At 40.8% G+C, this 27,245-nt stretch overlaps 2 protein-coding genes across 18 annotated transcripts in view; one reads left to right on the plus strand and one right to left on the minus strand.

The window, feature by feature from the left end:
- MCF2L2 (MCF.2 cell line derived transforming sequence-like 2) overlaps window positions 1-27,245 on the plus strand; it is a 180,727-nt gene that overhangs the window by 92,756 nt on the left and 60,726 nt on the right. The window lies entirely within an intron of this gene.
- On the minus strand, window positions 1,727-21,909 carry B3GNT5 (UDP-GlcNAc:betaGal beta-1,3-N-acetylglucosaminyltransferase 5). Of its 9 annotated transcripts, none has more exons than XM_065674477.1 (4): window positions 21,777-21,909; window positions 21,308-21,479; window positions 20,421-20,916; window positions 1,727-4,886 (listed from the first exon to the last, which is right to left on the minus strand). In XM_065674477.1, exon 4 carries the CDS (start codon window positions 4,558-4,560, stop codon window positions 3,436-3,438), a length of 1,125 nt encoding a protein of 374 aa, XP_065530549.1. In that variant the 5' UTR covers window positions 4,561-4,886; window positions 20,421-20,916; window positions 21,308-21,479; window positions 21,777-21,909; the 3' UTR covers window positions 1,727-3,435. The 9 variants fall into 9 exon arrangements, with proteins under 9 accessions (XP_065530549.1, XP_065530553.1, XP_065530552.1 ...); XM_065674481.1 differs by having other exon boundaries at window positions 20,421-20,490; window positions 21,308-21,591; XM_065674480.1 differs by having other exon boundaries at window positions 20,560-20,916; window positions 21,308-21,591.

Genomic DNA, 27,245 nt, shown 5'->3' on the forward strand with positions numbered 1-27,245 from the left:
AATTTAATTGCACCCTATGAAAATATTACGGCTGGTCTCCAAACCATCAGCTAGTTTTCAAAAGGTGCAAAAAGTGTGATCTGAAATAGAAGTTATTTAGATAGATACACATCTCTTGAGGAATGATTACAGAAAGAGAACATACAACTTTGGAGTTAATATTAACAAGCAAAGCTTCTAATATCTGGAGGTTTTATACAACTTTAGACCTAGAAGCTTGGTAAACAAATTTTTGAGCTGTCTCTTTTCTCAAGAGCACTTACTTCACCTTTTATTCTACAAAAGGTTTGATTCAAGGCAGAATAGAAAGCAAGCAGGGGAAAGGAGGGGGGAAAGCAGTTTGAAATCCTCTAACAAGAGGGATTTCAGAATAGCATTTCAGCACATCAGAGGTAAGCCTGTCAGTTACAAAGAAAGCAACAAGAGATATTTACCTTTGTTTTGTTGTTTCATTTTTTAAAAGAAATGTCTGTTTATTCAAAACAAGTTTTACAAAACAATTGTCTTTTTGTGGTACAGAGCAAAGTTTAGGAATAAATATTGAATATTTTGTATAAAAATCAGTAATATCAAAGGGAAACTGATGCAAACCAAACAAACAGGTAAAAAAATAGCATTAAATATGCTGTGCAACAATGTCAAACTCAATGAGGAGTGACCATTCAGGCTGCTACAGTTTTATTTGCAGAAGTAAAACCTGACAGCCCTGCATTGGAGCACCGAGACTATTGTTAAAAAAATTTCCAGATAAAGGTGTACAAATCTTAAGTCAAAGTTTAGAACCAGAAAATAAGAAGTTTTTCTAGCGTCTCCATTTTTTGAAAAGGAGTGCCTTCATGCTTTCTTTATTCAGCAAGCAACTTCTTTTCACTGCAGCAAAAGAAAATGCATACTACAAACATCAAGGCTCTTTTAAGATTAATAAGCAACTTAGAAGTCAAACCAACTGTAAACCAAAGTATTTCAATGGTCAAAAGGGACTTTCAGATAATGGCAAACAACATTTAAGCAGCGTTTTAAATGTTAGTTAATTTAAGCTACTTAAAACTTACTTTACCTTTGCCTGTGTGAGTGAAAACAATAAATACCAACACATAGTCATGCTGGAAAAAAATGTAGTCTTAATAGTACATTTTGGTTGCAATACTGCATACGAAGACCCTCTTTCCATACATTGAACAGGGTGGCTTTTTCTAGTAGGGCATTTTGCTGTGCAGCTTAATTTAAATGGCTCACAACAGGTCAGAAATTTGATGAAGCAGCTTTTCTTCAGTACAGAATACTGCTTTTTCTGTATGTGGATTTAATTCTCCATAAGCCAACAGGTTATATACATCTAGGGTTGTCTTGGGGTGGTTGTTCTTGAGTGTGGGTTTTGGTGTTTTGGGTTTTGGTTGTTTTTTGGTGTTTTTTTTTTTTAGTACTGTAATCAATCTGTTTAGGCAAGAACAGGAGCTGGATTTGTTCTTTCTGAAGCACAGCTGTTAAATTCTTCAGTCATTCCAACACTGATGATATATCTCTGGGCTCTTTATATACCCGACATTTGGGTCCAGTTAGGATTCTTATTGTTTTCCTTCTGGAAAACCAATTACAGAAAGTTACATGTTTCACTTCATTCCAATAGCTACCTACCATCCATCTGAAACGGCAGCCTAGAGAACAGTCAGCAAGCTCAATCCTGGATTTGGTCTATGCTAACATGTACCATTAGCTTTTCAAACCATTAAAACCTGCAGCACAGCTCCAAGAACAGTAGCAATCAATCATTTAAACCAAGTTTACTACTCACAGCTTAAAGCTGCCAGGTCTTGTATAGCTGTTCTAAGGTAAAGTCAGAAGACACAGGTCAGCAATGCACACAGTGAGAAACTTCAGGCAGAAGAAAAAGGCTAGTCTTAGACCGAAATCAAGTAGTATTGCTTCTGTAATTAGTATATTTCGAACAGAGGCTTGATAATTTGTGAGCTTTTGCATTATTATTGCTCTGCTGATAAACTTGACTCAATCAAGCATTCAGAAGTAGTTCCCCACAAAAACTTGTTCCCATCAAATAAATCAGTTCACAAGAAGTATCCGACTGTACCTTGTGTGAGCTGTGTCTACTCCAGGAACAGTTACCACAGGTTTGGCAATTAGCTAAAATACCTATCCTGAGAGTCCGTGAAAACACCATTAGTGAGCTATACAAGAAAAGACTGCAGACATGCTAGAACTTTGGTTCTCCTATATTTACATGGCACCACAGTACAACTTATAATAATTGATGTTTGCATATCACTTAGTTCTAGCCCAATTTACAACACACAGGTGTTCTGTTCCTCATGCAGCTGATATTGCCATTGAAACATATTCAAGATACACGGGGTTGTGGGCACAAACTACCCTAACATTTTAAAGACAATCTTGTACTTAAGACTCCAGGAGAAATATTTTAGTGATTTTGACTTGTGTACTGAATTTCTGTGGATCACCATTTCCTTACCCCTTCACTGTGAAGTCAAAATTTGTGCAAAAATACTGTCTCTCTTTGTTAGTACAAGCATGACATCTTGCCTTTTAAAGTTTTTAACTGTTTTAAATTAGCTACAAGTAACATTGTCAGGGACTTATGCTTACTTCTTAGTACGATGAATACTGGAAAACAGAAGCATTGTTAAACCTCATTTAGCTTATTTGCTTACTAACAATTGGACTGTTTAAATATACTGCTTCAGTTTTCAGAAGGCAGAAAGATTAGCAAAACCAGCTACATGGAGTAATATTTTTATTTTTTCAAGTTGTAAATGAAGCTCCTTTGTTAAAACAATCAAGTCAGAGGGCATTCAAACACTGTTTCCCTATTTCAAAGTCTTAGGGAGCTTTGAGAGAAAGACTGTAGCAGGTCTTCACTTCTAGCACTCACTGTCAGTTGTGCAGGTCTAGACTTACTTTCTGTGAAGCATTGAGAAATGGTGAATATTTGTAGTATTTTGCCTTAAACTACTGCAAGTCTCATCTATCAACTCAGTTCTACTTTCCTTGTGTTTTAAAATGTCTATTCCATTTTGTTATAGCAGACTTTCATCATGTGTCTTAGTTCACATAGCTTTACTGACAAAAACATAGTTCACATAGCTTTACTGACAAAAGACTTACTGACAAGTTCAAAGTAACACATTTTCATCATGCATTTCAAAGTGTAGAAATCAAGTCCATTATAGTTATTTAATCCAGACTTGCATCCCTTGAAGAATGTAAAAAACCAGGCTACAATGTAAAAATTTGCAGTATAATAGGAGAGCTATTCCAGTAAGTTTCTGGATAGAATTTAGGACCGTCTTCCCTCCCAACCCCATTCACATGTGATTTTTACCTCTTTATCTTTTGAATAAACAGCTAAAAAGTTGTTGCTCTGTTTTGGCTCAGTGGATCTTCAACACAGATATTCAAGTATTAAGCAAATGCAGCTGAACAAGGATATGTGTCCTCATAGTATAGCTTACAGAGAAGCATTATATTGACTATCCTGCAGTATATTCTACCCCAAACTCCCGAAGAGAACTTTTTAACTTTAGGATCTGTAGCCTGCTTCCATAGCTGTTGAAGGTCATATACATGTCCATGAGATGTCATCATTTTGTTATAAATGCAGGGATGATACGGAGCCTTTCCTTCCCCAGAAAAAAATACATGATGTTGTGGTACAATTCCCATTTTATTGGCACAGAGACCCATGAAAACATCATCTATATAAAGACTTGTATTGAGAGTCAATGAAGCCTCATATACTTTAGCTGCTACATCATTTGATATTACATATGCAGCTCCTGCTGTGTAGTCAGGATAAGAGGGCCACTGGTACATTTCATATGGAACATAGTATTTGCTACTCTTGTCTCTTACGGGAGGGGATCCACGATGGACACGACCAATCCAGAGGTCTTGAACACCCATTTGTGCTAGACTTTGGAGATAAGCAACAAGATTTGGCATATGGATAAAGATATCATCATCTGCAGACATAATGAACCTGGCATGAGGACAGTAGGCATTCACCCAGCTAAACTGCAATAGCAATTTAAGAGTAAGATTGTGAAAAGTATCCAAGAAGTCTTGCTGAATCAAATCATTGTATTTCTGGTCTTCGAGCCGAAGTTCTCTTTGCAGCAGGTGATCTGTTGGTCGTCCTAAAGCAAAGAGAGTTTTAATGGTGGCATTAAGTTTAGAACGAACGTACTTCTCATTTCCCCAAGTTTGTCTAATTGCATCTCTCCGATGACGGTTTTCAGGAGAAGTCTTCACAAACAATAGGAGAAGAACATCCTGCTGCTGACATTTCCCTCTGTGGTTGATCAAGTACTGGTAGCTTGACACTCTGTCCAAGTTATCCCTGTTGATAGACAGGCTGTCATTCACAAAATGGTAGCTATTTATGAGGTATCTGTATGAATAGGACTTCATATGGCTCACAATGTGATTATCAAATGGTCCCCAAAAAATCATGAGACACAGTATGAAGCACATGGCAAATATCTGCAAAAAATGGCATTTTCTGACTCTTCTGGGACTAACAAACATTCTGATGCAGTTTCTATAATCCTTATTCTTGTTCAGGATCAGTTTTCACAGTGCTTGTGTTTCAGTTTAAGAGCACAGTGTTACCCCTTCAAGATAAGTGTCCATTGTAAGGCATATTGTCTTTCATTCAGCATCCTTGCAAAGCCAGCTTTGTTCACAAGTCATCTTTCTCCAAAAATGTTTTTCTTTGACTGAAAGAATGCAGACAGTTTTGAAAGATGAGACTTGTAGATGAGTATTTTCCCTTTAGGCATCTTGGGGTGAACACCACAGTTCTGATCGGATCTTCTCATGTGTTTGTCTCCATGAAGATGACTACCTACCAACTGTAAGGAGGTGGGAGAGGAGAAAAGTTTTAGTGAGCTGTCATTAACACATCAGATTTTAGGTTTGGTCACGGAACTGAGCTGACTACTCAGACACTCCCCATCACCACCCACCCCTACAAATAAGCCTGGCAGCACGTTAGAGGTTTGTCAGTGGCACAGAGCACGGTCGCAGGAGGCTGTTGAAGGAACCTGACACAGAGGCTTCAGTTCTGCACAAGGAGCTCATTCTTAGAAAAACCCACTGCCAGTAACCAACGGATGACAACATTTTGTTTTCATTCCTCTAAGCTCGGAAGGAAGGCACACCCTACAAATGACCGAGTTTACAAGTTGTCTTTGGGTGGCCTGTTTGACAGCAAGACCCACGCAGAGACGTAGGACCGCTCCTGGATGTGGGAGCACTGGGGAGCCCCCAGAGAGCTCCGCCTCCCTCATCGCTACCACCGACCCGCCGAGAAGGGCCGGGGCCCGAGGAGAATGGAGCCAAGCGGCGCAGCCCTCGCTCTGGCCTGGCTGCAGGCCGCGCGGCGCACCTTGGGCAGGGCGGCCCGTGCCCAGCTCCTCACGGGGCTGCCGGCTCCGCCCTGAGGGAAGGCGCCGCCCGCACGTCGCCTCATCTCCCGGATCCGTGCTCCCTGCCCTGGCCCTGGGAGCAGCCAGGGCCCCAGCGCGGCGCTGCTCCCCTGCCTCGACCCCGCAGACAGGGCTGTGGTAGGGCAGCAGCCGTGTGACTACCACGGCCAGCAGATAGGGGTTGTTTGTAAGCCGAGCTGGAGTGCAGAGGTCAGTTAGGCAGTAAGCTGTACCAGACTCTTCTGGTAGGCACCCCTCTGTCACAGATACAGCTATTAAGATCAGACAGTTAACAATGCAGCACTGCTGTCTCTGCTACCAGCTAGTTCTTAGTGAAGTATCCAAAGCACAAAAAGCCACCAAATCCAGCCTTCTTACCCCACATTTTGTAAAATTCAGTTCTTGTAGCTAGTTGTCTCTCCTATCTAATAAACAAGAACAGCCGGAAGTAGCAGCTACTTGCTCATCCTGTAAAACCCCAACAGTAGAGCACGCTTCCTGTCAGGCAAGAAATGTCAGACTAGCAGCATAAAAAGAGAGGCACCCCACAAACTAAGCACCTCTAAGACAAAAAAACCCCAAAGCGAGAGAACAAAAGCTACCATTATTACATTTGAAGTCACATGCAACACATTTTGAAATTGTTTTACCCATTTGAGGTCTTGCAACTAGATAGCATGATGAGACTGCAACAGACTATAGAGATAAGAAAACTTAGAGCAATTTTGTGGTGTAGTTATCTACCACAGGGAGAGGATGGCATCCTCAAAATGGAAACCATGCACTGGTGCTTTGAGGATTGCAGATTACAGCGCACAACAGAGAAGCTGTATGGGCAGTTTGGTGAATAAAAGTCAGCGCTTTTTATAGTATCAGTTTAAACCCTTTTTATTTTGAAAACAGGAAGTTAAACAATGCACCCCAGAGTTATCAACTCAGCAACTTTACAACACAACGCTATTGCAAAGCTTACTCTTGCAGATGAGATGCAAACAAGCTGCAGTATTTCAGGAATCCAGACTTTTGATAGCTCCTTTTGGAGGAGTGGGTCTGAAGATATCCTCACTCTCAGGAAGTTAGTGGGCAAGTTCTGGTTTCCCCCTACAACTTGTGTGCTCATTTCCAAAAATCTGTACTCTGCATGAAGGTGGCCAGTTAGCACAAATGCTGCAGCATCAGCTCCCCCAGTTACATTTACTAAGTCTAAAAAAAAGCACAACCTTCATGATAGCTTAAAAGCAGCTGCCTGACTTTTCTGAAAGGGAGCAGGAGGAAAATCTGTTTAACCACTTGAAGCAAAGTTTACCTTGGTAAACGCAGGATTACACCAAAGAACTATTTTAGATTACACTTGGCTAAGGTGTTTTGGCAACAGCCTTCAATTGCCCATGTCATCTGGTAAAAGACAGCAGCAGTTAACACCACAAGGTGACAGAGGTCACTGAAGACTAGCAGTGAAACTAGCCTACATGACAGTTATTGCCACTAGGTAACACTAAAAGTCCCCAGATGGTGGGAGGGAAAGGAGGGGAACCACGCACACACAAAAGAAAACCCTCAAAAACCCCCAACCCTCCCCTTTCCAAAAAAAAAAAAAAAAAAGCAAACAACCAAAACGCTAATCAAAAAAACCTCATCAAAAAACAACAACCACCCCACCGATAACCAAACCATCGGAAACCCACCACAAAACACAAGTGGCCACAGAAACAGCTTTAATTATGGGACAGATATCAGGGACAAGAGACACACACAGACTGAGTTTTCTTCTCCCTAGCACCCCAAATCCCTGGAAGTCAGGGATGTTGGGGAGAAAAATTAAGCTTTTGCTTGAAGAAAAAGCAAGCCATAAAGTCAACTGACTGAAGGCTGGAACAGTCTGGTCTGTCATTTCCTTACTGTTGTTCAGGGGAATTAGATCAGTCTTTAGTGGAGGGAAGTTCAGAATCTTCTTCAGAAACATACCTCTCAGTTAAAACTTTAAATTGCTATTTTATAATGTATATATATAGATAAGCAATACTGATGAAATTTGAGGAGGCCTATACCTATCTGCCCATCTCCCTCAAAAAAGCCTGAAGACTGGCTTTGAAGGTGTCTGCGCACAGTCTCTTTCATTTTCAGAATTTTTTATACCCATTTGCAACACACATCCTTTGGGCTTAGTCATGCCCCTTCCCTTAACAAGGGAACAGACTGAGTCACCATAGGAGCTATTCATTGCCAGCTGATTCTCATAATTCTGAGGAAGAAAAAACCCAGCCACACCACCAAACACACCAATACGTTCTCCTAGGAAGAGAAAGCATGGTGGAACAGAGATAAAAACATGCTTGATGGTCATTTTTCTGACCATGATTAAGGTTTTTTGCTCTTGGCATGCATTTGCTTGCTTATGGCTTCGAAGCTTTTAGATTCACTCTAAGATAGGAGAGAGAATGGGAGAACAAAGTACCCATACACAGTTTCTATAGCTGCCTTCTTTGCCAGTAGATTAAAGATTCACAACTTTCCCCAGCTGCAAGAACTGCAAGCTTTTCTTCACCCTGCAGCAATCCTACTGTTCCCTAAACAAGTTTGTTATTTAACCTTTTGGTATTTCCACAAACATTACTTTCATTTTAATGTAGCAAATGTTTACAATTCTGTACTTCGCATTCAGCATATATTTTGGGATGAAAGTGAAGCTAGCACAGTTTTTTACACAAACTCCAGAGTCTGTAGAGTGACCACTGCAGAAAAGCAGATGTTTCAGGGAGCTACTTTCAGTGTTCACGGCAGTTGATATTTGAAAAAAAGTCAGTTTTAAGTTAATTTCAGGGTAGAAGTAAAACAGTTTTGGAAAGTCCACTGAGGAGAGGCAGACAATAGAGGCCCTAAAGAAACTTACAGACACTTCAAATGTGAAAAACCAGAGGCAGACCCTCATGGGAAGAACCATGAAGAGACAACAAAAAGACACGCCAACGTGGAGATTTTTTCCAACTACCACCACTCTGATAAAACTTAAACCTGAGAGAGACCAACTAGATTGGCCAGAGGGAACACACCGTAACTCTCAGCTCCAAATTTTCTCATGTGGTACGATACACAGGCTGGGCTTCAATTAATTTATCAGACAAAAGATAAGTTTAGATCACAAGTGGCTTTCCCAGGCAGTGCAGGATATTCCAGGAAACACTATTTTAAATAGAACCAGTTTATACTATCAACTTGTAGCAACCATCCCTTTCATATCAACAACTTAGATAAAGAAAGCTTGGAAGATATACAAGAAGGAACACCTCAAATATTGCCTAGTTTCAAGCATCAGTCATCTGAAGAACTGCTGAATCTCTTGTGTCTATATTTTGTTGGCTGTATCAAACAACCACTTAGTTTAAGGGTGCAATTCTATGTGATCATTGAGATCAATCAGAAGCTTACTGCTGTCAGTTTGGGTCTCACTCTTTCCTCAACCCTGCCCTCATCCTCACCGCATTGACCTTCTACAGCTTGCAATAGCTCAGGAGCTTATGTGGTTGCTCAACCAACCAATCAACAGCTCATCGCAACCTCTTCCCTTCAAAAGCAGCTTGCTGAAACCCTGAAGTATCAGAATTGATACTTGGTTGATTCAGGTCAAGCTGTATCTACAGCCTAACCTAAGTGCACAACAGGACTCAAGGATTTCCTTGTAGAACCAGGTGTAATACGCATTGTTTCTAAAGCTTTCGGTCTTTTCAGTTCTTAGGCTAACAGGCTGTGTATTACTTAGGACAGGCTTTTAGGCTGAAGTTAGGATATTCCTGTCACATGAGCTACTCCAGATCAGCTTGTTTGATAGTGGAGTGAGATGTCCAGGTAAGAAGGCACATTGCAGAGATGCTCTATCCTGCTGCAAGACTTCAGATGTCACATGAACCTAAGCTGCAATACCACTTCTACAGCATTAATGAAATGTGCCCACAGAGGTGACAGAGAAGCAGACACACTTCAGTTAAAGCTGCAGGGATGAAGACTAGCCCTACCTGGATTTCAATTCAGACAGTTCTGTCAAGCCTAGTGTAACAAAGAAGCAACCCTGAAAAGAGCAGGTTGGATTTTCCTGAAGCTTTCAAAAATCTGTTTAGAAAGGATCTACAGGGTTCAAAGAATGCATGTTTTGGCACATTTGAGAGTTTCGTTTAAGTAGAGCTTAATTTTTTTTTTTTTTTTTTTTTTTTTTTTGCTATATGTGGTTTCTGAGCAATTTAAACTGTTACAATTCCTATGAAATGGAACTATTAATCTCCAACAGTACTGATTTATGTACTGCTTACACACCAAAAGACCAAAGGAAATCTAGTCCAGTTAGCACATCAAATAAGCCATCAAAACACAAAGTTACATGTTTATCAAGATTTTCTCTTCCAACTGACTAAATTAAAGGGTAAGAAAGTATGTGCCTAAGTCAATATAGGAGCAAAGCCTGAATGGACATTGCTGCTTACAGCTTTAGCTACAAGATTATAAAACCCAGGCTCTTCTGACCATTTTCCAATTGCTGACATATGCCTTCATAAGTCATGCTGTCATCTCTACCCTGGCCTGTGTCCTCCTCCCACACTCCCCAGTATCTGAAGAAACTTAATGTATAATAAGTTGATTTGAAACTAATCTTCAGGTTCCTCTTATACATGAGCTGTCTCACAAAAGAGACCTGAGCAGAACACTGAGCAAGTTACACCCCTGACACTTCAAGGATTTCCTGCCATAGTGATAGAAGTTAATTTTAGGGAAAAAAGGGTACTTAGCCAACTAAGCCTTCATTCATAGCTTGCAAGCACCAAGATGGAAAGAAAGCACAAGCACAGAGCCTGCAAAGAAAACAATTTCAAGTAATATCAAAACTTCCACTGTTACACCTTGCTCTGTACAAAACTGGTGAGAAATGGAAGGCAAAGTGAACAGATATCCTGTAGGGAAATGTGGTCAAAATGACAATGGGGTTAAAAAGGAAAAAGAAACAATCTAAAGCTCTAAAGATCTATGGAAAGTTTAGAGTCAAATCACAGATCTTGCACTGATAAGGAGCATTGATGCATGGAGGACTGACAGTAGCTTTCCAAATTGCTTTAAGAACGTTTAACCCATATTCTCCATTCTCATATTTGATTGCAAGTTCTTTAACAACTTGCAGACAGGGTACAGTTTCCTGGGATGGTAGAATCAGCATTCTTAGAGACTTTTTATGCATGCTTTGAGATCTTCTTAGATTGCACAGACACACGATTTTCTGAAGGTGAACAAACACCTTCCAAAACATGAACTCCTGAAATGATTCTGAGGTTGCTCCATTAAGAGCAATCCCCTCAATAAAAAAAGCCAAAAACCCCACAACCCCCTCCCCCCAAAAAAACCCAAAAGAACAGATCAACCAAACAAAAAAACCCAACCTCATATCCCCCCCCCAAAAAACCCCAACCAACCAACCAACCAACAAAACCCCAACAAAAACACAGAACCAAAACCAAACAAACAAAACCAAAACAAACCCAAAATGACATTGAAGTACAGCACTTCTGCCAGGGAAACTTTGTATCAGAAAGAACTACAGTAGCAAAAATAAGACATTGAAAGCTGTAACCAGTTGATGCTTCTCATTGATATGCAACACTTCTAAGTGCTGGGGTGATCTCTGAAGCGTTTGAAGGATTGCAGAGAATTAGATGACAATTGAATAAAGCACTTCAACTCCTCCAGGGCTGGAAGCAGAATCTCTGCCAGGAAACAGCTAGCTGCCAGCAGAGATGTTAGTTTCTAGAGAGGGTTTGCACTTGCTATAACTACTGGGGGGAAATGGAGAGGGGAAAATTAAGAAATCACTCTAAAATGAGCAGTAAGCTTTCCAGCTGCTATAAGCAAATATAACTGAAGACATCTTCCAGAAAGGCCAGACTTGCCTTGTTATATTGCTTTCATCAGGATTAGTAACTTGAAATAGCTCTTTTGCAGGTAGCAGGAGCAGAGCAAAATCACATCTTTGAAGCACCAATCTATCTATATTTAGACTGCAATTTTCAGTTGATTTAACCTAAGATATCCACTGCGGACTCTTCCCTGTACAAGCTAGAAGGGAGGACTGCATTTTCCATAATGAAAGCCTCCAAAATATGAGTCATTTAGTTCAAGGGATTCTGCACAAAATGCACAGGCACCAACATGAAGTTCTTTGCTTTGTGTTCAGCAGTTTGGGTTAAAAGAGACAACTCTTTATACTGACATTAATGATAATATTCCAAAGTTTCAGAGTCTGTCAGTGACATGATTGAGGCTGCATGCCCTCATTTTCTGAGGAGTAACCAAGTTCTTAACTTTCATGCAGACAAGTCAGAGCTCTAAAACACAGCTACAAAGGCTGGAATGGTACCGATTGCACAACCCGGTGCATTTGTTTCAGCAGATGCCAGTGATGAACTCTAATGCTAAAGCTGAACAGCAGTCTGCATTTATGTAAGATCACTTTTACGGTGCCAGTATTTAAAGCCATGCCAAATTGGTACATGTCCCTTTCAACTCCCATGTACTAAGGCAAAAGCACGTGGCAAAGAGGCAGAACATATTAGCTGCAGCTGTTAATGTTACCCTGTCAGGTGTGGATGGCAGAGCTTAAGAATCAAAACTAGTTGCACAGCACCAGTTTTTCCTGCTTCTGAGTGAGACTTCAGTCAGCACTTTTTATAGCCTCCAGAAAGCCTCCCACCCTCCAATTTTATAGTAGATAATTTCTGTTCATATTCGGAACCTTATCTGGAAGCTTCTCTACAAGTGGTAGAAGGAATTCTCTACTGACTATATATCACTTAATCTCAGAATATTGCAAATACACCTTGCCTGCAAAAGTGGGTAAGGCATTACAAAAAGGGCTAGCTTGCTACTGCTTTCTATCCTACATTAGCGTATACACCTCTCTACAAAAGCATATTCCTGATAACCTTGCAAGAAGGACATCCTGTTACACATGGCAGCTTTGAGCTGAAGACTGACCAAAACTGAAGTTTGAAGAAAATGCTTTTCCCCATACTAGAGAAGGCAATTGTGAAATACCAAGCAGTTAAGGATCCAGACCAAAGCTCAACACTGGTAGACAAGAAAATGCAAATTCCCTAGTTATACATTAAGGCTGAATCCCTGTTTCATAGCATGTTAACATTGAAGAGCTACAACATTAGAGCCCCACCTAATCAGTAATTCTTTAAGCTGCCAGTTCCAAGTAAGCCCATTCAAATATTTATTTGCAGCTAGATCTAGAGATGTTATGTCCTGCCTATTTTCCCCACAAACCTAAAGCGATTTCTGTTCCACTCTACAGGCCATACCTGAAGATCAAGCTCAACAACTATCTGAGGCAGACTTTTTCCATGCTAACTGCCAAACTAAGAGAGGAAGTCAAATTTAAGACTGACACACCAATTGCAAGACTAGTTTAAGCTGTCTTTCTGTGGGGCCTCACTTTAAAACTTTTGTTTTGCTTAGTTAGAATACTTAAAAAGAAAACAGCAAAAAAAATGAACAACAACAAAAAAAAAAAAAGAGGCAAAAAACAAGAAACAACAAGCCAGTGAGTTAGAAAGTGTATAAAGGATTCATTTAAACAAAAGGCTAACACTGTTGTACTATGGCCCTTTCTAAACCAGCCTAGACTTTTCTATCCTAGTTCCATGTTTTAAGTTTTTCAATCCAGAGCAAATATTCTCTCATCTGCTCTCCAGGCTATTTCTCTTCCTCAGACAATACTCTAGCCTGTGATCCAAATTCAGCATCAAATTCAAGACAGATATCCCATATTGCAACAAAAGTTTACAGTTAAAATTTGGATGTTACATGCGTCAATAGCATATGGGCACTAAGGCAGGAAGACTGACAAATGGCATATTCAATTTGTAGATTAGAAAGTAGGTTTCTGTTCCTTTTTCTTCTTTCAGTTAGACCAATAATGATAAAACCTGTTGCAATTAAAGTCAAGACAAGTACTGGTTAACTTACAGGCTACAGGAACTGGTGGTTTTTTTAGTGTTGTTAGACTAGCTGTCTCCAGATTCAAGTTAGCATAGATAAGAAATATGTGAACTCATGAATCCACAGTGTTATCCCATCTAGTCTTCGCAAATTGTCTCAGCTGAATAAACTTGCCCCTCTCTCAAGCATGGCTCATCAACCTTAGCCAAGTATCATGCAGACTTCCATCTAGACACCATTTACACTCTGTATACAACTGAGCAACATCCTGGATCACACCTTTTTGCCTTAAATGTTTTTCCTTCAGTAATTTATGTTCCCAAAGCTATAAGTAGGGACCTAGGAGACAAGCCTGCAGGTTTACTTGTCTACCTGCAAACCACATACACAAGATCTGGAGGAGGCTGGGCTGCAAGACACTAGTGCTGGTTCCCATACTAATAATACCTGGTCAGTAAGAGCCAACACCACTTTTGTTAAAAACTTTTTCACTAAGGTGACCCAAGTAAGGAAGTCAGGAACACTGCCTGTTTTTCAGTTCTTTATACGCCATCATAGAAATTAAGGAGCAAATCAGGTCCCAGTCCTATGCACAGGGACACCAAACAGTATAGACTAATTTTCTCTGTGTCAGAGAAGTACCTATTTCTTCAATTTCAAGGCCGTGCTTTCCCAAGCATATATACACACTAAGCAAGCACAAGGTGTAATGCTAGGCTGAATCTACCATGTACAGAGATGTACCTTAGCAAATCACACACCTGCATGCAAAGGCCTCCTAGTAATTTAAGATACTCCTCTTAAAGCAAATATAGGATCAGCTTAGAAAAGAAGCAGCTCTTTGGAGAAAAACAATACTTTTATCAATATCTAAGAAAGCATCTGCATATACAATGAAATTTAAAAGATAATTTTTCTGATGAGGGAAAAACTTTGAGTAAAAGAATGTCTTTAGGATGACCCCTTAATGCCTCATCAACCCCCCAGAGGTAGCAGAGCTGCCATTGCCACAACACTTCAAAGCTCTCCTCTTGAGATCAAGAGCAAGTATTGCTTAAGCCACTTCATTGTTCCGTACACCCACAGACCTACAAGCACTCAAGAACAGATAGTCATTGCACACCCTGTTCCCTTTTCCCTCAGCCCATAACAGAATCATGCCTTGTTCATTCTCACCCCCTCCTGTTCACTGCTGTGCATAGCTGCTAGCAGCTCTTAAACTGGAGGAAATGTATTCTACTCGGGGCTGATGGAAGAGTTATTAACAATCCTGTCTGCTTCTTGGATAATCTCATCTGGTGGGTTGTCCTCTTTTATTAATAGGAAATTCATCTATTTGAATCGAGCAAGCAGTCTATCTGACCATGTATTCACTTCTTGTTTAGCATTAATACTTCAGTTACTTTAAAGAGATTTATTCCCATTTGGAGTATTTCAGCACTAATTTGCTAAAACTGTTTCAAAACATGCAGATGCAGTGTAAAAGTGAAGTATATATTTATACACTATTTACACACTGTTTTTCTATAGAAGCATTTTCTGTTGTCATTCATGATACACCAACAGAAGTTAAAGAACTTACATTTTTAATTAATTTAAAGTTACATAAACAGCACCTTGAATTAAGGAGTCACTCTAACTTTAGGCAAATTGTCGTCTAGAATTAGCAAACAAACTGTCCATTTCTCCCAAGTACGAACTTCCAGACTGCAATTCTTAAAGCATTCACACAGTCTTCACTGGCATGGGAAAGCCCCAAATAGTTTTAAGTTGAAACTGAATAAACATGCTAGAAGCATTATGTTAGGACGTACAGGTAGCTTGAGTAAAATCAAACTTCTATCAAATAAATACCATCCAAAACTGTTTAGTTCATGCTCTCCAATCTATCTTTGTCAAAGATACCATGTCCTGTGGAGTAATGGTGAGGTCTGGGGAGAGAGTTAAAGAAAGCAACAAAGGAAACTTTGCTAAAGCCAAGTGTACTGGAAGAGCTGGCAACCAAAAAGAACTAAGAGTAGAATGTTTTCTGCATTTGCAACAGCTGCTGACAGAAGCCACCACCTTCCAGCAATTCCATGAGATCTGGATTCATACGGATAGCTAACCTTTTCCTTTAGCTCAGTAGTGAAGTGTTAAGCTAAGGTCTAGTTCAATTACTTTATACCACTACATAAATTTCAAGGCTTTAATGTAGTTTTCACATTTTAAAAAGTTTAAGACAATCAAATATTCCACATAAAGAGATGTTGGTTCTTTGTAAATTTAAAAACAGATTCAATACAGAAGGCTTCTCCTGTATTCATGTTAATGGTGTCCATGTTTGTTTCAAGCAAGACAGGAAGACATAAACATCTCAGTTTTTTATGATAAAGTGGATTGAGAACCACCTCAACATATACAAAGGCACTGCATATTGGCTGGAATAATAGTGCAAGGCTTTGTTTAAGCCCGTCTGCAAACTGGGTGGGATGACTTCTCTTAATCCTCTCTTACTTCTGTGGGAACCAAGGAGAATTGTAGCCTTTTATACAGCTTTTTCTGCAACACAGAAAGGCCTGGTATTGAACAGGAGGCACTTGTCTACTTTTCATTGTTATGAAAACATGCCTCATGATAGAAAAGCAAAGAACCAAACCAACACCCCCTATATACACTTAAGAGAAACATGACAGTATAGTAAGCAAGTAGCAGTGAAGAACCACATCCTGCAGTTTCTAGCTTACCACACTTGAAGTGTCCTGAGAGCTGCTAACAAGTCACTAGCTGTAACAAGCCACAGAACAGAGGACTAAACAAGCAATTCCTCAGTCCTAGCTTCAAGATTCAAATCAGATAAGAAAAGTCAAACAAAGGAGCTGCAAAACACTCCCAACATATTTAATAAACAGTAAGATTTCTCTAAGACTACAGTCTTTGTAAATTATGAGAAGGAGGCTCGTGCAATGGCATTTAACCAGAAGTACTTTTCTCAGCCTGGGAGAAATGGATAGTAGGTCACACTAAAATGTGAGGAGCCGGTAAAAACAGTATTTTGATATATATAAAAATACATCTCATGTATATATGCACACACTTCTATGCAAGATTAACATAAGGCAAAAATCTGAACTATATACAGCACTAGCATATACACAGCACCAGACTGAGAACTATTGTGATGACAGTTTAGTGAAACAGAGTTAAAGAGAAACTAAAAACAGAATTTATTGGGATACAGACCACACTAGAAAGAAGCTACAAAGATGGGAGCAGAACTTACAAGACAGGGATGACATAAGGCAGGAGGAAGAACAAAAGCATCCATGAAAGAAGCTGCATCATTCTAGAAAGCTGAGTTTTAACAACAATGCGATAGAAAGTCAGTACTTGCAATCACCACAGGACTTTGCTCAGGTCTTCTGGACAAAGCAGCCAGAACTTTAGAAAATAGTCTAAAGCATGATACACCTTTGCCACCCCATTATTCACTACAAGAGTTTCCTACTAATATATATAGTGAATAAATATTTTATAGGAAGTCAGGAAAGTTACAAGGAAGAGTTCCAAAAGCACTCTGTCTAGTCTCACCAATAAAACACACAGATTATACATCCCAGTATACAGCACAAAGTGAAAGACTAATCTTTCTTTACTAAACCAAGTCAAGTAGAAGAAAATCTATCCACTTCCGTTTCTTTTCCCATGGAAAAAGATAATTACATTCCATGAAAATAAAACATGAATTGAGTGCTGGGGAAGGGGCTGCAGTGGTGTATGTTGAGTAGCAGTTTGAAGAAGCAAAGCTGTAAGTTTCCTGCCCTAAGAAAAAAGGCCAGTTTAAGTCAATCAGCACAAGCCTCTTCAGGCCTCAGCAGAAGTGAAACTGAAAGAAACGGAAGTTTAAGGATATAGCAGGAAAAGATATGTGAGCAGAAAGTGACTTACTGGGCCAACTGCAAGTTCAATTCAAAGCAGCTTTTCTCAGCTCTAAATAAAAAGGACCAGCTAAAATCCCTTCCTTTGCCATTGCATCCCCAAGCACCTCCAACAATGTGGCCTGTGTTAACAAAAGGGGTTCTTTATTCCAAAGCGGCTGCACCTGGGGCTGAGCTGCTTCACACAAGAGGTAACAGTGTATCTTCAGAGCATGGCAGCACTCCTGGGAGCTTTGAGTGACCAAACATTTTTTTCAAGTTTGAGACTACATCCAGCAATCTAGAGATAGTACTAGTCAAGCTTGACCTCATGAAATTGGTTTGCAGCAAGCAAACTTGATCCGTACTACAATGTGGGAACTCCTCCAGTCTGTAGTCTTAGCAGTGTATGTCCCTCTTCAGCACTCCTTCACTTACAACCCTTTTGAGGTCATGTGTTCAGAGGTTGTTTAAGCAGTCTTGGGATCTGCTAGATTTCCTGAGCTATTTGGGCATGTAGCAGCAGCATCTCCAAGCCACAATTCCATCTAAGTTTAAGATCAGACTATGCAGCCACCCAGGCAGCAGGTAAACTTAGGACCAGTACAGGTTCATTCTAAAAAGTTGCAATTCCAAAGCAAAAGAGGTCCTTCATCATCCCATTTCCATAATTTTGGTGGTTTCCCCATTAACTGCAGAATTTAAGTTCAAAGATCCTTTTATAGCATTTCTCCCCTCTCTGCCAAGGGCAAATCTTATGAAACAGAGGAAGCCTCTCTGTTGTCCATGACTATTAGGGTAGTCTTTGAAGACTCAGGAATGCACAGATTCAGTTCAGTGTGAGGACAATTTTCTGAATATTGCTGAGATTCCAGGTACACAATGTCTCCTGTACCAGTAGAAACTACTGCCATTGCTTCTGGCTAACCTGACAGAGGTGGACTATGCTGCTTTCCCTGGAACTGAAAGATTCGTGAGGTCTGCTGAATAACCAGATAGCCTCACTCAAGATGTGCATATCCTAGGAAGCTGAGGAAGGTACTTCACTAAACTCTGCAAGCACTGTATGGAAGGCAAAGCTGGTAGTGCCATGCTAATCCACCACTTTCTGGTTCTCACCACTTTCTTGCCAGTTGCAAGGCACAGCAGACCTACTACAGTAACAGCAGCTTCCCCAAACGAAACCCCCTCAGTACTTCTGTACTTCCAGTAAGTGGCATCTTCAAATTAAAGTATTACCTAGATAATTCCTCAGGCACAGACTGATAATGATAGGAGATGAGGCAACACTTGGTACATCCTAGATGCTGTAACACTGTAGATACACTGTAGATGCAAAATAACACCAAACACAAGCCACTGGCATTTCAAATGCTAAGCGATGTCTTGCAGGGTTTTCCACATGCTTCTCCCTAATCAGTAGGTGAATTACCATTCCCTGCTTCAGTACTCACTACTCCAGTTTGGCCAGATGTCAGAGAGACTGTCCCAACTGCTGCTTTGGGCAGCAGAGCTGTTTGTTTCCTTCTCAATAATTTAGAAACTTAGAGGAAGCAGGAAGTGATCCAGGTTTGATTCACTCAATGAAAAAGAACTAGTAAGCAGAGACTGGTAGTACATTTCTAAGCAGAGAAAAACAGAACCTTACCAGTAAAAAACCCCCACATTTTTACCAAGATACTGGATTTCTGTACATAATGGATATTGGGCTTCTGTGAAACTAGTTCTGTGCAGAATAACCAGAAACTCCCACAATACCAGAACAACACCCAGCTCTATGTCCAGCTTTCTGGAACACTGCTAGAATATTCCATGGCTGTTGTTATCAACGGTCACTTAACGTCTCCTGCCCAACAAGGAAAAGTTGGCATTTATCCTCTCTTTGATTACAACTATTTTCCCTTTTTTAAAATCATCTATGCCTTTGCTTAACGTCACCCTTTTCCCTTCCCTCTTTGGGGTGGAAAAGTGAGAACAAGACTGCATCATACAAAATATACTTCAACAGTTCTGCTAGTAGTTTTGATTCAAAAAAATCACTTCACAGTACACACTGTAAAGCAGAACGCAGACCTTTATTGGTGCCGGGAGCACGTGGGGGTTCAAACCTCCATTCACATCTCCAAAGCACAGTAAATTCCAGGATTTCTTATACTTTACATTCTCATCTTGATATAATTTTATCTAAAGCATCCATACATACAATTTGGTAAGTTATATAAGTGTAGTCCTCTTATCCTACCTCACACTTGGGTTAGGGCTACAATGCCAGTCTATTGGTTACCTTTTAGCTTTCAACTGCTAATACCTGGAGCTACATGCTTAGTTCTTTGTTCAAACTGTTATCATATCTTACCATTAGGGATGTCCCTGCTTAGAAGCAATTTACAGAAGCAGATGCAAGCCATCTACAGGCCTGAATTCTAATGCATTGTTTATTATGCCTCACCAGAAGGGCAGGTTCCCACCCTCAGAGGGGCCCTCTGTTGAGCGAGCATTCATGTTTAAGTGCTAAATCATACTCATGCTAAAAAGTAAAGTTATTTGAGCTAAGGCCTAGTGTCTTGGTCTCAGTTTTAACGCTACTGCTAAGAGATCCTCAGGCATAAGCCTCAGAAATCACTAGGCGAGGATGCTGCAGCGCAAGAATGCAGCATGTACTGAGTTCTCCAGTACTTTACATAGCTGGAATAGAATGACAGGCTTCGTGGTTTTTTTTGGTCATTGTCTTATACTCGAGCTGCTTACATTGGAGTAAAGATAGTATTCCATCTCTACGTACTCCAAGATCTTGCTCAGAAGCAGTTAAAGCTGCTTCTCCCAGTGTTCTCTCAGGTGTTTCCTGTGCTCCCCACAGTGGGATGAGCCAAGGCGATTCGCCCGTTTCCCTCGGGGTCCCGCCGCCCCACTCCCCAGCCACAGCTCCCACTGTACCCCCCGCCCAAAGCTCTCCCCAAACCCTCTAAAACCCAGGCGTCCTGGTTTCCGCTCGAAAATACTCGGAAGCTCGCGCTGGTGGGGCTGGAGGTCCTGTGTGTCCATGTCCCGCCCCCCGCCAGTCCCGAAATCGGCCCAAACCCACCGTTAGCCTTCCCACCGCTTCGCCTTCTCCATCCGCATCCCCCGGAGCACCCGCCGAATCCAGGAGCAGCCTGGGAGGGGGGAAGGAACCAGCTTCCAGCCAGGCGGGGGCACAAAGCGGGGCCCAGCCCCTAGCTCACCTCCTGCCGCGCCCCGCCGCCACCCTACAGTTTGAAACTCCGCAGCCGGACCGAGAGCACAGACAAAAGAAGCCGTTTTCAGCTTCGCTCAGCGCGGTTTGAAAGCTTTCTTCACCTAATGCGTTTTTCCAAGCCAATTTTTCCTATGGAGTCCCCGAAAGACTGACTGCTCCCTGCTCCCTCGGGACGGCCGGCGGCCTGCATGCCGGCTTCCACCGCGGAGAGGAACTCCCGGCTGTAATTAGGGATCTAATGAAGCCAGGGCGGGAGGGTTGCCGTAGTGCTTTCGGGGGTGCGTCCCCGTGTTGCAACCCAGGGCTGAGCGGAGAAGAAACTCCCGGCCGGATTTGCGAGTTTCTTGGGTGGGAACAGTTAAGGAAGAGCAATCAGAAAAATGAAAAAAAAAAAAAAAAAAAAAAGAAATAAAATCACATCCCCCACCCCCCAAACCAAACCAAACCCCACTTTTCCTGCAGGGAAAAAAAAAAAAAAAAGGAAAAAAAGGCACTAAATAGGAACCCGGGAGGGCGATTAAACAAGAGGCGGGAGGAAACAGCACTGCTTTGAATGGGCTATTTCACCGCAATGCTCGGGTGGCCTCGAGTTTTCCCTCCACGGCTCAGGGGACGAGAAAGACCCTGAAAGGCCACAAAAAAAGCTTCTGAAGGTTTTTCTGCTGCTCCACCCTCCCCTTTTTCTAGTATATTTTTTTTTAATACTAAAATCGACCGCCAGACAATGATCATACCTTTGGGGGGAATCTGCTAGAAGGTTACCCAAAGCAGGTAGTAGAACTCCACTGAAGCCTGGGTCTTGTTTATCACAGAAATTTGAAATCCCACGGCCAGTCAAACCCCTTCTTTAAGGTAGGCGCAAGGCAATTGCGCACGGAGTTAATGGATGCGGTCTGCAGCAGAAACCTTTTAAACAAAGCAGCCGGAAAACTTGTTTGTTCAAAACATGGAACCGCAATTCCAGAAACGAGGATAAATGAGACACCCTCCTTCCTGAGCAGACCAGCCCTTACAACCTCTGAAGCCAAACAGAGAAGAGAAAAAAAGCATTTAGAAAATCAGTATTTTCGCTTAAGTTTAAATTACCCAGCTGCTCGCTTTACACATAGCTGAGGAACGAACAACCGGCTGCTCTGCGCAAGCGAACAAACTTTAAAAGCACGGGAAACGGGACAACACCCAGCACAGATTTACGTATCTCACCAAGAAAACCAGGCAGCGAGCTGCTTCTCTTCTGCTTGCCTTTTTTTTTTTTTTTTTTTTGCTTACTTCCTTGGGGACAAGAAACCAGCCCAGCCTGGGGCCGGCTCGCAGCATATGGGTTCCCTGGGCCCTGAGAGCCAATCGGCTCCTCCTCCCTTCTTTCCTCCTCCTTCTTCTCCTCCTTCTACCGCTCTCCCCCCCCTCCTTCCTTTCCTCCCCGGCTCAGCCCCGGATCCCCAGGTTTCCACAGGTGTCCCGCTGTCCGTAACCACCCTGCCGCCTGCGGCACTGGGTGCCTTCGGGATTATCCACACTCCCGGTGCGCCAGATCTATGCAATCTTCTTTATCACGCTTCTCTCTCCCGAGGAGGTGGTGAGAGTGAGATTCCAGTGCGGTAGGTGGAGTAACTGTCTTGCAACGACGCTCAAAAGCACTAAAAGTAATGTTTTTTAGCACTTCAGAAATACTTACATGTTTAAAAATGTCTTAGGCACACAATAAAAGCTTACCTAACTGCTGCTCTAAGTGTCTGACGTGCTAAATAACATCTACAATAAAATAGTAACACTGTTGGCTAAATAACATTGTTGGGCAGTTAATTTGTAGGTCACAGTGAAGCTTACTTCACTTTTTTGTTGAAAATCTTCAGAGGAAGGAAGAATAAGGTTTTGGGTGTTTTTCTCTTCTACCTTCCCTGCAAACCTTGGTGACTTATTTGCATCATCTTGAGGGGAATGTCTGATTCATTGAAGTACATCAATAATAAGTCAGTCTCTGAGGTCAGTAAACTGAGATGAAAGTATTAAAAAAAACCCCAAGGGTAAGCACTATTAGCATGCCTTCTTTAAATACACTTTGGCAAAACTTTTGTAAAGAGCAAAACTAGCTTAAGAAAAAGTGCTCATTTAACTGAGTTGAAAAGCTGCTATGAGGCAGTGCCTTGTATGGTTTGTTGGATTTCTCACTGAACGTAAATACCAAACACAAGCCCATTGTGTATCTCCTATTCTTTCACATGACTGTGATTGATCTGAATCATTCCTGACCTTATCATGGACTTCATAGAAATTTAACTATTGCATATCAATCATGACAATTAGTGTCTTGTTTGGCACTTTGCAACCATAAATGTGATATCTTTGTGAGGTGAGGAATTGTTTTCTCACAGAAGAGAGAAAATCAGAGATAAAATACTGTCGTCATGGCTGCCAGCAAAAGTAGAGCAAGGGTAGAACCTGAGCAGTTAATGATCCCACAGGAGGAAGTGTTGCTTTGTACCACAGGTTTTGTTTGGGGACACTTCAAGGCCTAACGAGTTTTTCACTTGATCTTTCTTTCTCCTGTTATATGTCTTAATATGACTAAACACTTCATGGCAGCCTTCGATAACATTTATTACATAGAATCATAGAATCAGCTAGGTTGGGAAAGACCTTTAAGATCATTATCTTTCTTTGACACTGAAGTAAGACCAAATACGATTCTTGACAACTGGCAGTTCACCCTAGCAGGAAAAGTTTTTAGATCATTGCATAAATTTGGCATATTATCTAAGCAGTGTTTAAATAACAGTAAAAATAACCTTATAAACAAAGCATTATTATTTTTTTCTTACAAAAATTGTTATTGCTGATTCCTTTTCTAATTCACAAATATGCGGGATTTTGTTGTGGGTTTTTTTTCAATAGATTTATTCTCAATTCTTACTTTTAGGTATTATCCCATTTGAACACTATCTGTGATAAAAAGACACCATTTCAGAAGTGGAAATTCTCAATGACAGGCATTAAAAAACTTAGAGTACCAATTTTCTGGCTGGTGATACCCATTTTTCCTGGTTTTATTTTCAGTTGAAATTGGTAAACCAGAGAGACGAAAAAAATAGCAGCTAGATTCTTCCTTCCAGAACTAACTGTAAAAAAAGGAAAAACCCAGCAAACCCCCAAACCATAACTGATTTATGCTTCAACCAAATATTACTAAAAGCATGCAATTTTAACTTAATATTTTTAATGTGTAGGAGTCCAGCTTGCCAAACACATGCATTGAAAAATTCTCAACTCAGAGCCTTCCAAAGTCAAATATTCCACAGACACCTAAAAATTAAACCCAAACTATTTCTGTGTAATCTGTCTTGATAACTCAGCTTCCAGAAAACAAAGCTTCAAGGAGTCACACTTTCAAAACCAGGTGATACCTTTAAAATTTAAGGTATGTGTAAAATTAAGAAACAGATTACAAGATTCTAAGAACTAGGAAAGCAAAGTCAAGGTTATTTAAGTTATTGAATAAAAAATGGCTGCTTCTCATCTGCGCTGCAAATAGACTTAATTTGCTGTGACTGAGTTTGTATTACAGTTGTGTCCACTTTTTTCCTGAAAAGTGACATCTGCTGAAAGGATCAACAGTCTTTTATTTGTGCTCCCTAATTTCCTATCTTTGTTGATTTGAATTTTCCTTAATTTAAAAGGGGCATCTGTGTTAATGAAGGAAGCAGACTTCATCTTGCTTCTGACCTGAAATTACAGTAGGAGAGTTTCTGTTTATCACTTCAGGGATTTTATTTTCTAGTAATAATTTTTAAAAATTGACTTACTATCTTCTGTCTCCTTTCTTGCATTCTTTCTTCTTTTTCTTTTTTTATGGTCAGGACCTCTGTTGAGATAAAGCTCCACCTCTTCCATTTCACCAGTACTGTTGTTAAGGAGGGGTTTTCTTAGAACATCACCCTTATTTGTTTATAAATTAAACCTTTAATAACCCATCCCAGCCATGTCTTGTCCACTTTGGCCTTGGCGCTGACAAAGGTGCATAGCAGGTTGCATATCTAAACCAACAAAAAAGAAAACAACACTATTGAGCATGCTACTCTAAAAAGCAACCCACACATTTTTCTCCAGAAACGCCTACCCTATGTGTTAATCACACTCTGCCATACACTACTACAGTGTGCACAGGCTCAAGTCTTCAGAGGTGTTGAGAGAGCAAAGTGGTGTAAGGACTAATACTTGAGAATGGATGCCAGAGTACAGTTGCATGCTTGCAGGAATGGGATTTTAGACAGGCTGATTCCCTGCATGCATACAGCTACCTGGCACAGTTGGCCTGACATCTGGCTGGAGACTTCAGGCCCTATTTCACTATAAATAATGAGTTGATGAGATTCAACAGAATAGAGAGAAATACCTAAGTGTTACAATTTTGTGGAATGAATTGCAGTTCCTGCAGATTTATGTTAAGCTGCTCTGCCCCTATTGTTTCTTGCTCTATTTATGAGCTACTTTCAACTATTCTTGCCCAGTGTGAGAGGAAGGTAGGAGAGAATTCCCCTAAAGGCATTTGTCTCTAGAAAAGAAAAAGTAACACAGAAGCCTGCTTACCAATGAAGTATTTTCACATTTTCACAGAGATCTGTCATTTAATTCTTTTTAGTCTACGTGGAGCCCTGACGAAATTGCATATTGCTCTGAGAGGGGTTGTGGTAGGTGCCTCTAGCTCATCTGCTGCACCTTTATCATGTATACCTTGATGGAGTATCATGATCAAGCAGCGTCCGCATGCCCTAACTGTTGTGTTGTTCAGTGCAGCCCAATACAGAGAGTCTGGGCCTAAAATTCATGAGAGGAAGTATTTATTTAGTAGAAAGACAGTTTTAAAATCCAGAAGCACAGTTCAGTTTGGTAAGACAAACCAGCACCCTCCACTCAAAAAATTGTAAGTTTGGACTCTCATTGCCTTTATTTTCAGATGGCCTTTGTAGCTGTCTTGTTATATTCTAACCGACAGCCTTTCAGTTTGCATTTTCAAATCTTTCTGTATATCCATGAGATGGTTCTTGTATAAGAACTCTGATGGCCTTTCAGAATCACATGCCTCTGAGCTTTGCCTGTAAGTGTGAAATAGTTGGACATCTTTTATAAGATCACAAGAAGAGCATTGTGTTCGTTGACACAAATGGCTGTAGACAGCCTGTATCGATATTGCAAACTGACCAGAGTCCCTGGAGTCCTAACTACTGCAGTCAGTATCTTACATGCACTAACTACATTACTGTGATATTTTACAATTCATGTTCAGACATTATTATGGGGAGCTGATTTAGTCAGATGTTCTGTGGTATCATTTTTTAAAGGAAATCTGATTCATAGGTCTGTTCTGGTGACAGTTTCACAATCAGTCTAAGCTCATTTAGTGCTGCTGCTACTGTCCTTTCTTCCTCTTTATCTCCCCAAACCCACGCCATGTTGTCCCTTCATAGCCCATGTATGGGCCTAGCAGCTGTGCAGCTAATATGACTCTTTTGGTTTTTGTGAAGTTATTTTTGAGTTGGGTTAACTCATCTTGCTCACCAGGTTATCTGAGCACTCATGCTGGTGTATAATCACTGCCAAAGGCAAGGGGTATGATATGAAACTGAATTTCCTGTAAATTTGGAATATTTTCTCGTTGATTGGCTTTTGGATCTGATTCACCCATCATTTTTCTAGTCTGCCTTGCCATAGGGGCTGGGAGACCTTGTTAGTCATTGTTAGTTTCCTTTGAAAACACAAAAGTATGACATCTGTTCCTGGACTTTCTGATCACAGCTTAACTCTGCATGAGATGGCTGCCCATATCTTGCTCATGGTCTTGATATTATCAATGGATTGTCATCATGGCCTTGACATGGCCTGTTCACTAGCAAGCACAGCAACATGTTTAATGAAGCTGTAGGTGTGCAGTGGCAGGAGTTACAGTAGTGTTACTTATTTCTGATTTTCATTCATGTCTATTACTGCTGAATAATAAGCTGGAAAATTGCAAGGCACTGGTGGTTTTATACTCAGTTGTGGCATGTCACATAAGCAGCATAATTTCTGCTTTCTGAATAAAATTCTTATAAGACTGTAAGCTCTCCTAGAGCTTATATTCAGATAGAGTTATCTTCAAGAATGACTGTCTCTAGACTTGGTGTCTGAGGTATTATTTATGAGATTTAAATGAGAGAAAGTCAAATAAGAATATGGGATGGCCCTATCTATCACATATGCATGGAGCACTTCTGTATACGTGGAAAATAGTCTCCGAGCTTGTACACAGTCCAGACTCATTGCTTCTCCTGTGAGCATGCACATGAAGTTTGCTTTACATGCTGAGGAAACCTGTGGAGCATCTGGCATCACTTCTGCACACCAGCAGAAGCTGTCACTTTGCAAACTCACATCCTGTAGTGTGCAACCTGCAGGTCTATTCCTGAAGGTGCTTACACTCTGAAATGACAGGTTTCAACTGCAGATTTGGGTATGATTTAAATATAAGAGTCCTTTAAATTCAGTGTATCTTAATATCTGGGTCAGGCCTCCCCTCAGTGATATTTATCTAACAAGAACTGGGAAGCTTCATAAATCAGCCTGTGCATCACCGAAGATGAGAATAACTAAGTGTATCAGCAGGTTGTGTGGGCAGAACAGGATAGCACTTCTGGGTAA

The sequence above is a fragment of the Lathamus discolor genome, chromosome 3 (genome assembly GCF_037157495.1).
Source record: "Lathamus discolor isolate bLatDis1 chromosome 3, bLatDis1.hap1, whole genome shotgun sequence".
NCBI lineage: Eukaryota > Metazoa > Chordata > Aves > Psittaciformes > Psittacidae > Lathamus > Lathamus discolor.

What these genes read in the sequence shown, in the direction of transcription:
- B3GNT5 (XM_065674482.1), bottom strand. Translation starts at nt 4,560, where the DNA reads ATGTTTGTTAGTCCCAGAAGAGTCAGAAAATGCCATTTTTTGCAGATA.